The sequence below is a fragment of the Zonotrichia leucophrys genome, chromosome 1A (assembly GCF_028769735.1).
Source record: "Zonotrichia leucophrys gambelii isolate GWCS_2022_RI chromosome 1A, RI_Zleu_2.0, whole genome shotgun sequence".
NCBI classification, from domain to species: Eukaryota; Metazoa; Chordata; class Aves; order Passeriformes; family Passerellidae; genus Zonotrichia; species Zonotrichia leucophrys.
Window position 1 is genome coordinate 34,828,759 of NC_088170.1, and position 15,864 is coordinate 34,844,622.

The 15,864-nt window shown below is 37.4% G+C and overlaps 1 protein-coding gene across 7 annotated transcripts in view; it reads right to left on the reverse strand.

Annotated features, from left to right (window-relative positions):
* ANKS1B (ankyrin repeat and sterile alpha motif domain containing 1B) overlaps positions 1-15,864 on the reverse strand; it is a 415,189-nt gene that overhangs the window by 159,986 nt on the left and 239,339 nt on the right. For all 7 annotated transcript variants that reach the window (XM_064702134.1, XM_064702132.1, XM_064702136.1 and 4 more), the window contains 2 exons: positions 11,261-11,359; positions 1,476-1,628 (listed from right to left, as the gene is read on the reverse strand). In XM_064702134.1, the coding sequence (XP_064558204.1) occupies positions 1,476-1,628; positions 11,261-11,359 (252 nt within the window). The remainder of the gene's footprint in view (positions 1-1,475; positions 1,629-11,260; positions 11,360-15,864) is intronic.

Genomic DNA, 15,864 nt, shown 5'->3' on the forward strand with positions numbered 1-15,864 from the left:
TTAAGCATGTTTGGAATCAAACCACAAACCTTTAATGACGTTTTAATGATCCACTTGGGGGAGCTAAAGGGTAATTTGTTTGCAAATTGATTGTGGCAAAACGGGATGCAAAATTACAGAAAACAGTAAGAGCAGAATCTTCTACTTTTTTCAGTGCTGATTGATGACCTATATTAGCTTCTGAGGCAAAGGGTCCCCAATTCTTATTAAAATTCCAGCAATTTAGAGAAAAAAGAATCCCAGTTATAACTAGCTTAGCAGCAGACATCTGTAATGCATCAATCATATCCTGACTCCAATTATGTACCTACAAGATACATTAAATGAGACAAAACACACAAGGCAGAGTTTGGCCCTTACACTACACTTTTTCTGCCAGTTAACATCAACTGTGACAGCAAGAAAAGAAATTCTAACGTTCCATGGTTTTGTCTTCCAGCTAACATGAATTAACTCCTTTTATGCTTTTCTTTCTTTTGTTTAGAGGATGGTCTCAGGCTACAGCCGCCTGTGCCTTGTGCAGAAGTTACTGTGCTGCAGCAGGGCTTTGCACCATAGTTGTGTTCTTTATTTCTCCAGCCTGGGACGCAGTGGGAGCTGTTTCCTAGCATACAACTACAGCAGCTGCTTCATCTTATGCTTGATTGACTGTGGTTACTGGTAGCCCTTGGACTGCTCTGGGACTCCAGCACTAATCAGAGGCAGAGATGCAGCATCTCCTACACCTGAAGGAAGAGCAAAGCCTTTTGTCTGTGAAGAATCAATAACACGTGATACCAGGCTTCTCTCCATGTAGAGGCTGCCCTAAAAGTTAATATAAACTGACATTACAGTTGATTTCAGAAGTCACAGCAAAGCCACAATGCTCAATCTTTTATAGGAAAAAACAACTCACTTTCAGACACATAACTCACATGAAAATTCCTCTGGCAGAGCTGTACTATCAATGTCTTCACTGTAACATTAGAAACTTCACTACAACAGCACAAACTTCCTCTCATTCCAAATTACCCTGCAGAGCAGTCCACATTAAAGTTTATGGTTTCTCATATGTGGGCATCTAATTAAACTGAGTCATGTAAATGAAGTTTCAAACAAAATTGATGACTAAATAAAAAACAGTGTTTTCTTAGAATAACTTGCTAACAATAAGGTTTCCTTATTTTATGTCTAATTCAGCTGGAGCTGTGTGCTCTGTAACTACAAACTCCCAAAACATATTTTTAAATGTCATTCTGCCTCCTGAAGGCAAACACAATCATGCTGATTGAATACCATGCTAAAGACAATGGCAAACTAAATGGAAGCAAAGGGTACAGCCAACCCAGGTACAGGCATGAAAGGTGTAGTCATTAAGAGCATTTGATGATTGTACTTGTGGTGGAAATTGCTTTTCTGCATTCTCCTTGATGTACAAGGACAAGTGCTATGTAATGTATTTGGGAGGAACTACTGCTATAAATTAATCAACTTACATTAATTAATTCAATCTCCCATATTTTTTTCACAAGGTCCATCGATGTATAGCCATTAATTAGAAAGGATTTGGTATAGTCACCCAGTTCAATGGAATCCAGCCATTCAGCTACAGAGGAGGGGTTGTAACCATCGTGACCAATCTGCTTCATCTGAAAAACAAGGATGAGCAACAATTACTGCTGATACCCATTAAACACCTTTCCAAACAGGAGTTACACATGCTGTTTTCTTTGGGTCACTTATCTTCTTCTCTGATCAACGGTCTTTTAATGGTTAGTACAATATGAAACCATTTTGTGTTTAAGCAGCAATAGAACTTAGTTTTCGGTACATCATCTTCTTATGGAATCTTGACTTTTACACCAGAGTATACCAAGACTGTAGCTGTAGTTCAATTCTTTCTAGGCATCAAAGAATCCAAAAGTGGGGGAAGGCAAAAGGGTAAAAAAGACATTAATATCCTTACTGCCCAAAAATGTCAGATTTTCACCTCAAATTTCACAGAAGGGGAAGAAATTAGACTGAGAAATGGTTCTTTTTGTGTCATACTGCAAATGAAATATATGGTCTTGGTTGTATTATTCCTAATTTATCTTTCCTACCAGGCTATATGTTATTTTATAACAGCTGAACCTGCACTATATTTTTTCCATCCCCAGGGAAGGTTTAAAAAAAGTCTCTTTCCTCTACCTGCTCACATTTTTCATGGCATGGGAATTTAACATGTTTTATATTTCTCACTGTCTGTTAAGTTGCCTGAGATTGGACAAGTGAATCAGATATTGTTGGAATGGAATTGACAGAATACCATACACAGAAGTGCACCATTTGCATCTATATAGAAACACAGCCACCTAATGTTATAAATCTTGTTTTCATAAAAAAAACTAAGAATACCTCTGGCATCTAATTTTTCTGAATTTTGTTAAGCTGCCAGGAAGTAAAAGCTGCAATTTCTCTTTCACAAATGCCTCTCAGTGACACAAGAGAAGACTTTCAAGATAGTCATTAAAGCTATTAAAGATAAAACTTATAAAGCCTCTACCTGTGCAGTTTGTTATGCCACACTGTTATAATGAATTTTAAAGTAACCTACAATAGTGTCAAAAAAAAAAGCAGAATGAGGTAGAAAAAGTTATGAAATAGCCTCAATTTTCAACAGTATTCTGCACATATTGTCTTTCTATGGAAATGTAACTATTGCTAACTTGAAAATACACTGAACCAGTAAATTGTTGAGAAGCTTTAGAGGGTTAGAAATCATGGGTTTTGCATAGGTTGTCCTGACTGTGCAGGGGTGACTGCAAATAGTAAAAGCCAGTCTCCCATTTTTGCCTACTAATATACATTCCTACTTTATGAGAAACAATGGAAGTATGACAGAAACATAATGCTTTGAGGCTTAAACTCTCATATTCACGTTGCAGTGTGCCTGCATCACTTCTCTTTGGCATACTGATTTAAAAACGGGTATGCTCAAATAGACACTTGTAAGACAACAACCTGATAAATAGAAGAAGAAAAATCTAGTATAGAGAGGTCATGAACAGATCCACAAGGAACACATGAGTTTCAGAAAATATAAGGTATTTTTGTTTCCTTTCTCTAACAAAGAAAATTGATGCACCATTAAAACAATTTTCAACTTATTCAGATAGGGCATGTTATGCAAATTATTTCTTGTGTTTCTTAGTATTTAATCTTTACATGTAATAGATTCTGGTTTTAATTTTTTTTGTCATCCTGACTTGAGAAAACCCACACAGTCTGGTCCATACTTTTGCTAACCCATCAGCCTCTAAGTAAACACAACATGGCAAGTTTCTAAATTCTCAATTCCCACTGGAGATCTCCATCAAAAGAATTGTTAAAATTGATATCCCTCTACTACAACAGAGTAGCAAAGGACTGCAGGCAAGTAAACACAGGTGAACAATACAATAAACAAGAGGCTGAGAACAACTGAAATGGATGTGACAATTTCAGTGTTTGGATTTGGTGCCAATAGACAAAACTGTTACTGGGTCACTCAATAGCCTACATGAAAATACACTCGTCTGTTGTAGGGCAGCAGCCGATTCTGCAGGAATTTTCCCTCTCCCAGATTTTTGTCTGCTAATATTCAAGGCCATGCTGCAGGTAGTGCAGCTGTTTAGCCTAGGATCAGATTTGTGTGAGGAAGAGCAGTGAGAAGTCTGGCCAGGGCTTTAGCCAGACCTCACCTTTTGCAGGAGCTGCATCTGAACTCAGGTCCATGTCCTGACACTCACCTGAGCTATGCTGTAGGTATGTCTGTGCCCAGCCACATTTGTTCCTCCTCAAACACTGACTGACCCTCCAAGGTGACCTTGTCCTGTCCTCATCCCTGTGAGTGTCCTGTTGATTTGCCCTGGGATGTGGCTGCTCACAGTCACTGCCACTGTCCCTGTCCTACTCACCTCTGAGCTCCCAGCCCACCTGCCCTGGCAGGACAGTTGCTACTATCACAAAAATTTAATCTCAGAACTAGAATATTTACTATTGTTTTCAGCACAAAAGCATTATTTTGTTTTGTCATGAACAAAGAACTACTCTTTTATCTAAAACTTTCTAAGGCTCTCTAAAATGAAAATTATTAAAATTTCAGTATCATTCCGCTTGTCTCTTTCTGTTTTTTAATAATACCAACTTTATTAACTGTCATTCATAGTTACCTGAATGTTTTCCTTCCAAATACTTACTGACAGACATGCTGGTTATCTAGATGTGACAGTATCATTAATAGTATCTGCTTTTCATATAAAATATTATTGAGTTTTTAAATAAAACCACTTTGAAATATCTGTCTGGAAGTGCTGCCCTTTTACTTTGTCAGAGATTCAGTTTAGTTGCATCTTACCCCAATCTTCATTAAGAGGTCATGACTCTTAGACTGTATCTTTTCTTCTATGCTGCACTATTATCTTGGACTCCTCTCACAGATAATTTAAACTCCGTAGGCTTCCTTGTTGATTGATGTTTCTTGAAAGAAAAATTCCCTCCTACCTACTGAGTGTATTTCCATAGATATTTCAATCATTTTGCACCAGCTACAACACAAGCACCAGTGGTGTCAAGCATCCAAGTAAGTTGCACACTGTTTGACTCAGATCAATGTAAAACCTCTGAGCTGCAAGTCATGACAGTGTTTCAAATATTAACTGATCATAAATAGGGGCACCATTGTTCTTCCACAGACACTACTACAAGTTCATTCAGCTGTTTAGAGAGCAATACCAATGTCAGCTTTTTCACTGCAGAAGATTTTCCATGTGCTAACTGTGGAAAAGGATAGGAATTGAAGCCCAAAGGATTTAGAGAAAAAAAATGTTTAAGAAAATATGATTCAAAAAAGTATGGAAGTAGATACAAAACATATGAAATTTCTCTCTTAGGTCCTAATGATATATCATCACTATCATTTCCTTTGAAATGAATAGAAAGCAAAAGCCAGAAAGAGCTGTTTCTCATAATAAAATAGCAATGTCAAGTAGTATCCTAATGCTTTGAGAAACCCCTTACACGAGACTGTCTGCACAACAGACTTTTTAAAAAAGTATATCACTGCTGTGTTGATAGAGCATTTTACATTAGGATAAAAGGCACTTGAGTTTTTGGTCTCTGAAAGGTGGCCAAATAAACACAAATAGAGCTTCAAAGTAATCACATATGCACTAGAAAAATCAAGGTAAATTCAGTAGCATGGACTGTTACCAGTTTTCTCTGAACTTCACAGACATAGAGAATGAATACTATGTTCTCCAAAGGCAGTATCACTATCCAGTGGAGCTTAGGATCACTATCCACAAGCTTTTTATGTGTTGTACAAGGAGGATGAGATTACTTGACTTTCACTGCATTTTAAATGGTGGCTATAATTACTGTGAATTTATGCTTGTGTTCATTTGGAAGAAAGATCTTTTTAGCAAGCATATAATGCTTTCTTTTACACTGCTGGCACATTCAAGAGCTTTAAGGAGCATTTTTGGGAACTTACATGAAACTATCAGCTACCTAGCTAAGAAATTTTAGGTGGTTGTAATGGGGGATATAGCAGTTCTTTCTTGTTTCCTGTCTTTGTCAGCTGTCTGTTATGTATTATGTACTTCACAAATGTGGTCAGTTGGAGTCATATTGTTGGAAGAGGAGATCATTCCTCCTCTGGAGCACTGAAAAAAAAGGCTCAGAAGAGTGACACTTCTGAAGCCCAGAGAGCCTGGCTGGAACAGGGGCACCACAAGGAGCTGGTGCCTGCAGTGCCTGGGCAGAAATTGAGCCTGCACTCAGGGGCAGAGGAGCAGCTTTCAGAGGGGATGGGCACAAATGATGAAGGACCTGAGCGGACTTTGCATGTGCTGCTGGTAGAAAGGCACTGAGTGAAACAGGGTCTGCCTGCAGAGAGACAGCAGGTGAGGAAGAGCTGTATATAAACTTTTTGGGTTTCTATTCCATCTAGCCTGTCACATATTTTAAAAGTTAACAATTCAAGCTTGTGTTCTATTAATGTTAGACTTTTCTTTCCACTAATCAAAAGCCTTCTGTCTTCTTGTGGAGCTTGCTAGAAAAAGACAGTACAGGTATATTCACTTCACAGCAGTGCTTGATTCAGGATCTTGTCTCAATGCAAGGTCCAGAATACCCCTAACTGAGTTCAGTGTTTCTTACCTAAGATTGCCAGAATTACAGTAGCTATCCATTCTATGTTTTTTTCAGCTGGAATCTGTCATTCAAATTTAAAGGAAAAGAGATGCACACCCGGGGGCTTTCGTGTTTGTTTTTTTATTTTTTCTGGAGAAATGTAAACCGTTCCAATCCAGAAGAATGAAGAAACCTCCCAGTTCTTCATCAGATACAATATGTGGGACAAGGCAATAACAGTTGTCATTCAGTGATAATGTATGCAACAGTTTGGACATATCCATTGCATAAAATGTAATCTTAAGAAGATCTAAAGATGAAATTTGTAGACTAAGTGGAAGCTATGACTTTTGACCTCATGAAAAAGTTCAATTCAGCTCCTTGGGTTATCATCCTAGTCTGGTTACCAATAAAAGGGGATAGCACTTCCTGTAATGAAGCGTATCTCCTTGCCTGCTGACTATTCTCAGAGCAGCCAGTAGATATTGTGGAGCCAATCACAAATAAGAAAGTATAAAAGAAGCAGGAAAGTAAGTAAAACATCCTGTATGGCAACAGTGGCAGGACCAGCTGCATGCTACTGTTATCTACATGATACAGATAAATGTCAGCATGCCATGTCTAAAGCGGCTCTCTGGTAGGCTCAGATAAGAAGGAAAATGTTTATGATATTTATTTCATCAGTGAGTTTTGAAGCTCATGCCTGGAGAGGTCTGTGGGACTAGTCTAAAACTGGTGTGAAGTAAACACCTGGAACTATATCTTGCATGTATCTAATTGCTTCTACTGATTCATTCCTATTGTGCTGCATTACTTAAATAACATAGACTATACATTTATATTTCAGATTTGAAAAATTCATGTGTTATATTGGATTCTAATTGCTTTTTTCTGTCCATGTGGTTAAGGATTTTGCAAGTGGTGCAGTGAGCATGTGAGTGGCCTCCCCTCAAACCAGAAAAGTAACTTCCAGAGACATAAGAAGCAGGGAACAGAGCAGAGTAAAAAGCATGCCCTTTGAATCCCATTTTTCATCTTCACTTCCAGCAGACCAGAAACAAGAAGTCACAGTCAGAAAGGGTCATCAACATTTTGCAGCATCTCCTAGTTTGGAACCTGTCTTAGGAACGGAAGTGCTAGATGGGAGGTAATTAAACACCAGGACAGAAAGCATCTTGCTGAACTCTGCAGTGTCTAAGCCAATAGCAAATATGGCAGCAGCAAAGATCACATGATGTGATCTTTCTCTCTTACAAACACAGCATAGTTAATGAGCACATGCACAGTCATTCTGCTTTCCTAAATGCCAGACTCACTGTGCTTGCACAAGAGTGTTACATATGAGTAATAAGTCCAGCACTTTTGGAAGCAGAGCTTTATAACACCACTTGCAGACAGGACGTGCTCATAGCCTGCTCGAATCCTACTTGTCTCGTTCTGCAAAGCACCCAAGAAAAGAGGCTGGCTGCCTGCACAGCACTGCTATTCCCAAACCTGCTTTGTGCTGAGACCTCTCTGTGCAGGAAGGAACAAGCTGCTTTAAGAATAGCTCTGAAGCCAGGAGAAAGCTGCTCTCAGATAACATCTTTCTTCCATCTGTCAAATGAGAGCATGTGTTCCCATTATATGCTGGGAGAAGGAGCCATACACTGAGCATCCCACACAAAACCAATCCTCTTCCTTAGATAAATTTTGAGATAACCTAGGATAATTGTCATTTAAAAAACCCAACTTTTTGAAGAACCCACTGAGAAGTCACTCACACACAGGTTTGGGATGCTGAAATAGCTGGCCAATGCTCCTTAGGTTTTCTGTGTAACCTAAGTGTGACTAAAATTTTATGCCATGACTGTTATTACTTTCTTAGTCAATTAAGCATACCTTGCACACAATTCTTTTCTCAGTATTAACTTTTTTCTCAAGGTATTTGCAGCTTTAGTATTCTTTTATATGTTATCTCCACTTCTCAACATATCTGAATTTCCTTTCAATAAAGCATATAAAATCCTCCTCCAAAAATTTATTGATTTCATTTTTTCATACAAAAGTCTTAAATGCAATAAACTCTGCTATGAAATTTGCTTTAAGACTGATGTAATGTATAAAATACTTCTATTTCAAGAATTAATTTTGTAAATTATATTTCTACCAGACTGTCTTAACCTTATATTATTAAAATAAGCCATAAAGTGCTCTAGTTAATATTGAGGTGAAACTTCAGAAATTTAAATTACGTTGGTACAAGACAAGAATTAGAGCTGCAAGCTCTAATCCAACAAAAATAGAGTATTTTGAAAAGAAGCATTCTGTCTCAAAGGTTTCAACCTTACCTACCTACTGGTGAACATACTACTTTTTCCTCTTATGAAATGTTCTTCTCACATACAGAATATAATGGGAAAACATTTTGAGAAATCCAGGTAAACATACCCTTTTATACCTGCATAAGAGACCACAATGCTTAATTAATCCATATTTGGCCAAAATGTGGGTATTTTTTTCCTATTTAAAACCACTTCAAGCTCTAGAGAATGGTTCCTAATAAGGATACTGGTGGTTTGATATCTAGAAATTCATCACTCTTTAGGAAGGAAGTAGTTATGAGTAAAAAATTTCAGCTACTAAATACCTGCTGCATTTCCAGGCTGCAGAGGTGAATACGTATCAGAACAACAAAAAGAGCTTTTAAAAAAGGTATTTTAGAACCTTGATGATAGATTTGTTGCTTGATTTTTACCCTTTTAACTTTTAACTCAGTGCTGCCTGGGGCTTTAAGAAAGTGTTGTTTGATAGGTGCTTTTTAAAGCACTTAACTTCCACCTCAAAATATGAGCTAAAAAGTATCTCAAGACAGGAAACATTAGTAAAACTAAAAATAACATCATCAGCAATGTCATTAAGTTAAAACACATGGAGTCAGCGAGATTTAAATTAAATGAGGAACAGAAAAGAGGTACATGCTCAAAACAAACAAACTAACAGAATTTTTATCTAATGAGATTCAAATTAGTGAGACTCCAATTACAGTTTGAGGTCTTAATATATTTAGATAGCATGCACTATTTTGAATGCAGGATGACAGAGCTGAACTTATCAACACACAAATAGAAATACAGCAATGTTTAATGGTTTGTTGCAGGATGTGAAAGTGTTTTATGTATTCAGCAAGCTGTTGTGAATACAACAAGGGTGTGTCACATTAGATAAAACTTCCCATGATCCTAATTTTTGGGCTCTATAACCTGCCTTCAAAACAACTCAGTTTATATAGGAAATTATGTGGTTTTACTGTGTAAGCTCCCTTACATTGCTGAGTCATTTACATGGAGAAAAATGATGCACGGCTTCAGCTTGCAACTGCATTTGATTTGGTGTAACATCCTTGCATCAAAGACAAGTTAAAAATGTGGTCCTTAGGGACTGCCTTTTTAGCCCAATGGGGAAGAAGCTAAAAACTCTCTCACCATTATTCAGCACAGGCTTCAAGCCATCCTGTGTTACTTAACTATCTTTGGTACAGAATTCTTCCAAGTAACTGTGTAACCATCCTGTTCTCAACTGGTTTCAAGAGTACCTCCAGATCTCGATCTGGTCTCACATGAAGCAGATGTTAAAAGGACTGAGGTTGTAGCTTTCTAACAGAATCTGCTCTCAGCATTAGTAAACTCTCCAAAAGCAGACCATATTAGCAATGCTTTCATAAACACCAGCCACTGAGTGCAGACAGCACTAACATGATGATATATTAACAATAATTTTGAAGAATGCTAAAAAAACCACATGAAAGCCAATCTCTCTAAGAAGCATGAGAAACAGTATAAAGATATCATCAGCTACAAGCTCAGCTAAAGATTACAAAACTTTTGTTTGAATGATAGTATTCTTGAAAAATTCATAAATTCATAGATAAACCTTTAATATCTTTTTTAATTCATCAAATGCTACTTTTCATACCCTACTTCTTGTACCATTTATCTCATTTGTCTAATATGCTACGTGGAAAATGGTTCTTTTTAATGATCTTTGGTGTTTCCATGTGCAGACTCACACTGCAGTATATATGGATTGCCTAACACCTCCAGACACAGAAATTGCTTCACAACTTCTGATTTTCCCATACAAAAGAAACCTTTGTGCTCCTTCTTACAAGTTATCCACCCAGGAAGCCTTGATGCATCAAAAAGCCTTTTACAACCATTTCTGCTTGATGATCTAAACTGAAAAATCCTTTAATAACTCTTGTCATTCTTCAGCATTATGAAACTTCAAGTGGAATAATCTCTATTTACCTTGATTACTTCTGACATGATGCTACCAGAACACTCAGTGCACCTTACACTTGATTTTATTCCTGCCTTAGTATTTTGCACGAAGTATCAGCATCACATGCGATAGCCTTCTGAGCCCTACTGGTGTCTGCTATTCATCATTCATTCTCCTTTTAAAATTTTCCAAATCAAAGTAGCAATTTTTCATGTTAGGTCCACTATCTCTAGTTTGGAATGGTAGTAGAAGCCTCCAGTGATACATTCTGGTATGCAGAATATTCTATCACTGATTTTAAAATCTAGATTTTAAATTGGCTAGCACTAAAAATGATTGAGAAAATGGCTGCAAGCTTTTCCGCCTGCAGCCGAGAAGCAAAATTCATATACATAGCAGAAAATTAAATATGCAGCCTGCAGGAAGTCTCTGTATGTCACACAAAAGGCAGGTATTAGGAAAACAATCTTTCCTCCAATGCTTTTATGAGTACTTATATAAGGGGCAAAGTATTTCCAGGGCAACTCCTATGTTAAGAAAGGCATTCTGGGATTCATGGACAGACTTATTTACACATATGTAATGGCAGTCTATAAATAGGCTGAAAGGTCAAAAGGAATTCAAATTCATTCTCGACAGCCGTCACGTCAAATTACAGATTTTAGTTCCCTTTGCTTTGTCAACTACATCTATGCAAAGGGAGTTCAATACATTGACATTATTTTACGCCATATTTGCATATGCAAAAAATGTGTCTACAAAACCAGTAGAGTAACATCTATCTCCATTCAAAAAAGTGTTTTAAATAATGTGAATACTGCAGGGGTTAGTTCCCTCAGTTGCATAATAACAGAAACTGTACCTTTGGGAGAAGCTGGATTGCTTGGAGTATTCTCTGTCTGTGGCCAGAGTTAAGGATTCCTATTTCCAGGAGATCCTGGTCCTCCATCACGTTACTTCCCTAAAAATGGGGAAAAAAGGTGGAATTAAAATTGAAAACTTAACAGATGCCCTCAATACCCTGAAACAGGCCCTTCTGTCACATTTAAAAGAGAACACTTTGCTTAACTTACAGCATGTGCCAAGAATAATAAATTACTGATGATTGCATTCATTTTCATGATAATAAAATATGGTGGCAGGTGCTTGAACCCATGGACTATTGCTACACTGCTGGCAGCACTGCTGGTGGAGAAATTGTAGCTCTCACTCAAGCCAAATACCAGATGTGATTGCTCTTTCATTTGGAACCAAGGACACGACTACAGAATTGTTCAGAAACTCTCCATTTTTTCAATTCACCTCCTACCTCACCTATCTATTTATAATGTTTATTTCCCTCCAGATTGAAAAAAAATCCACACAGAATAAGATGAGGAGAGTGGATAAGGATAAAATTATTTAGTTCATTGATAGTAAAATGATGAAGAAAGGGACTGGTGTCAACAAACTATGCAGTCCCCATGCCCCATTTAACTGTACCAGTTCAATCCTAACTTGCCACTGCTTTTATCTTCTGGCTTGTGGGCAGGTCAAATAGTTCCAAACATTCAAATAGCTGAAAAAGACCATCTGTTCCAATAATACACAAAATAATTGCCCAGAAAAGTCAATGAAATAAACCTCCACAATTCAAGCATCTCTTCATAGGAGTTGCTAGCAGTAGGAGCTACACAAATAGGACAATACAATTCCTAATTTCAAGGAGTCTGATACCATCTAATAAGTCCAGCATTTGAAAGCTGATGATCTAAAAAGCTGTCAGTGACTATTGAAGGAATCATTGGAGACACAAGAGTGGCTCAAAAGGGGAATTGAAGACAAGGATCAAGTTGGAATAGCTGGCAATCATATATCCTTTTTTGAGCTTATAATTTCAGAGAAAAATCTCAGCTTTTTAAAAATACATTAAAAAATTTTCTAACTATTACAGTTGAAAATAAAACCTGAAAAAACCGATGACCTGTCCTGATCTCTTACCCTTGTTGAAGTTTCCTAACACTAATTTACTAGAAGCAAGAATTCTTACTTGTACTCATTTAATTTGATCATTAAATAGGTGTTATGAGAGCAAATCCATGAAAACTTCATCTCTAGCTTTCCATTTGGCTTGCTGCTTCTGACTTAGCACAGCTCTTAAGAAGTGGAAAAATGAAAAGCAAATAGGCACATAACAGAACATGCTTAAATGCTTTGCTGAGTCAGGACTTAATGAAGGATGTGACTTCTTTCTGAAAATAAAATCTCCAGTCCCAAAGCAGCATGGATTTCTTTCAGAAATGACCCTGGAATATGGAAGACTTCTCTCTGTTCAGCTGCTAATTTTTCACTCTTTTCAGATGGACTGATTAATTTACAGGAATACCCCTGAGGATACTCAAGTGCTACTCCACAGAGTACCCTGTGAAATCTAGGTGATGTCTTTTTAAGGCAATCGAGGAAACTTTGCAAAGCCATTATATTTTAAACTATATTTTACAGTAAGTGGTATGGTTTAAGACTACAAATCTGGAAATCATACCCCGAGACAATCTGTGTGCAGCATTCAGAACAGTGCAGGCAGAAACTTGCTCTACCAGGAGAAGCTGTGCAATGATGCCAGCTTACGTAGAGCACCTGATATAAGAGTGCCTGCAGCATGGGCTGTGCAACCAGTGATAGTGATTAGATGGGGGTAATACCCCCTTCATCTCCCTGGTAAACACACAAAAAATATAATTTCCTCTTTCTGCCTTTCTCTTTTAAGTAACCAAAAGGAGGCTGTAAACCTATAGAAAAAAACTTTGAAAAAAGCCATCCATTTTGGGCTTCTCCAGCGGCTGGAAATAGCTAGCATAAATGGATTTAAGGGAACTGAGCCAACTGAGGATCCAGTCCAAAACAAAGGCTATACATTTCCATTGATTTTAATAAATGCATCTATTTTGTTTGCAGCTACTGCTTTCACTTCATTTAACAGTTTTTTAGATTTCACCTTCATTACTGCATGATGTTTACACACAATCACGGTGTACTCATCACTGTTTACTGGTGCCAGTAACCTTGGCACACAGCTTCAAATATTACAATGTTTAAAACTCAATTAAACTAACAGGTACAGGAAAAATATTTGCATGTAGTTGCTGCATCGCAGAGAAAGCATTATTTTATTAATTCTTTGCTATTGTTTTTTCCTTATGTATTACTGAATGTATTTTTTTAAAGTATGTCAAGGTTACAAAAGCAAATATTTAAAACTCATGAAAGCCTAGAACTCATGTTGCCTCAATAAGGCAACAACCTTGTCTTTAAATCTTTGAATGTGCTCAGGTTTTAGAGCTTTCCTGTGTCAACGTTAAGTATCAACAGTAGCAGGCACTCATCCCTCCCGTAAAACTGATTTTATTGTCTTCTGCCATGGAGCTAAAACAACCTTTCATCTTTCCACAATAGCAAACCAGGGAAATTTAGATACTCAATATAATCCACTACTGCTTAGTATAGAGGAATAAACTCATGGCAATAGAAAGCTGCTGTTTGATTTGCAGAAATACCTGTGAAGAGAAAGAAACAGCCTATCCCTCATAGTCCTATCTTCTAAGTATCTGCTCAAGTTACCCCCTTAATCCTATTCCCTGATTTTTTTTTTACCTGATTATTCCTCTTGTGCTCTTCCAGTCTCTTTCCACAGGTTCCTACATCAAGAGTGAAGAAAACCTAACTTCCTTCGGCTACAAGGGGAGAAATTCTTTCCCTGCTCTTAGCTTCCATCTATTATAAGCTGGACCAAATGTAACCTCAATTAACTTTAGAGATGACTTGGTAAATGGAATTAAAATTAATATGAATGCAAGAATGCCTTGTCACATTATTTTATTCTTAAAAAATAGTTGAGCTACATTAGTTGAAATATTCACCAAAAAGAAATTATCCTAGTAGACACCTAGAGATTTTGAGTCCAAAGATTTAACTTTTATATGCTTATGTGCATATAAAAAAACAGGTTCTTATAACAGGAAATATAGGTGAGCAATCTCTATTGAGCTTTATGCTTTCTGTAATGAAAACATAAGAGACTTTGTGATACTGCAGTTTCTTAAGTCTATAGGAAAACTTAGTTGGAAGGAAAACATAGAATTCACAACAAAATTTGCTTAAACAAGGATAGATTCAGGTCTCATACACTTCAGCTCACAGTGTTGAAATTCCTGTCTTATTAATGCACAATAGTCTAACGAACTGGAAAGATCCTGCTTCTGAAGTTCCAGTTAGGAAAGAGTGCATCTGAGACCCTCCACCCCCCAGATCTGTGGTTCTGCACAACTCCCAGGATCATCATCTTTTTCCCTGTAAGCACACATAGGAAGCTCATCTCCTGAGCAAGAAGGCAGTAGTTTCACAGAACAGTTGGGCTCAAGAGCGAAGGAAAAATGGCATGTGGGAGACTGGAGGCATATGAAAAACAACATAATTTTAAAAACCCAGAAATTTTGCCAAATTCTGAGATAGTTCCTATAAATGAGTTCAGAACAAAATGCATAATGATACATTATGAGATAAAGATGTTACTGGCATTTATATGGGTTGTTCAATACAAAATCACCTCTTGCATTCTCCACCTAAATACAGTCATTCCCAGAAATTCTGGATTAGACCTAAGCACCCACATGCATTCTACCTTTTGCCGAAACAAATGCTGAAGATTTGTCCCATAAGATAATAAAATATTGAACAACATATTAGAATTGCAGTCATGACTGTATGTTTCACATTCTTCCTTTTGTACCTATGTTTTAAATCTTCCTTCACATATTTTTTGTGCTGGGAACTATAATGAAAAATTCTAATGTCTGGTTCTGTCACCTAAGTAAAATGGTACAGAAGCTTTAAAAGAGTTGGCAGATGTATCACTAGACCTCTCTGGAAATTCAGCCACTGAAGTTGGAAGATATGAGCTGTGGGGAACAAAATGACTGAAAAAAGAAAGAACAAATTGACTCTGAATTTAAAGTTTTCTTTCTCCCCTGCAAAGGAAAAAGAAAAAAGAAATAGAAGATTTGGGGGACTTCTAGCTTTAGGCTGGCAGTGCCAGCTTAATGGATTCTTTTGGTGTTCATCTATGTCAGCAGAGCAGGAAAAGTAGTAATTCAGGTACCTAAAGCTGTGTAAGTGCTACTGTTAACAGATTGAGCCAAAGTCATTTGCTGTGCAGCCATTATTGAAACCCAGGTCGGCTGGAGATATCAAGTGCTACAAGGTAACAACAAGGTAACAACAACTTCTGTTAATGTTTTATGTTTCTGATGTACTGGAAACTGGTTCGACAAACAGCAGGATAGGTATGGACAAAGGAAGGATGACTTCTGAAGTAAGCAGAAGGCTGATGGGGCAGCAAAGGTGCTTGCATCACTCCCAATTTGCAGAGAGCACTTTACACTCTCCTTTGTCCCCTCCCAGTCATCCGTGTAGTAATCTGCTGCATCACCA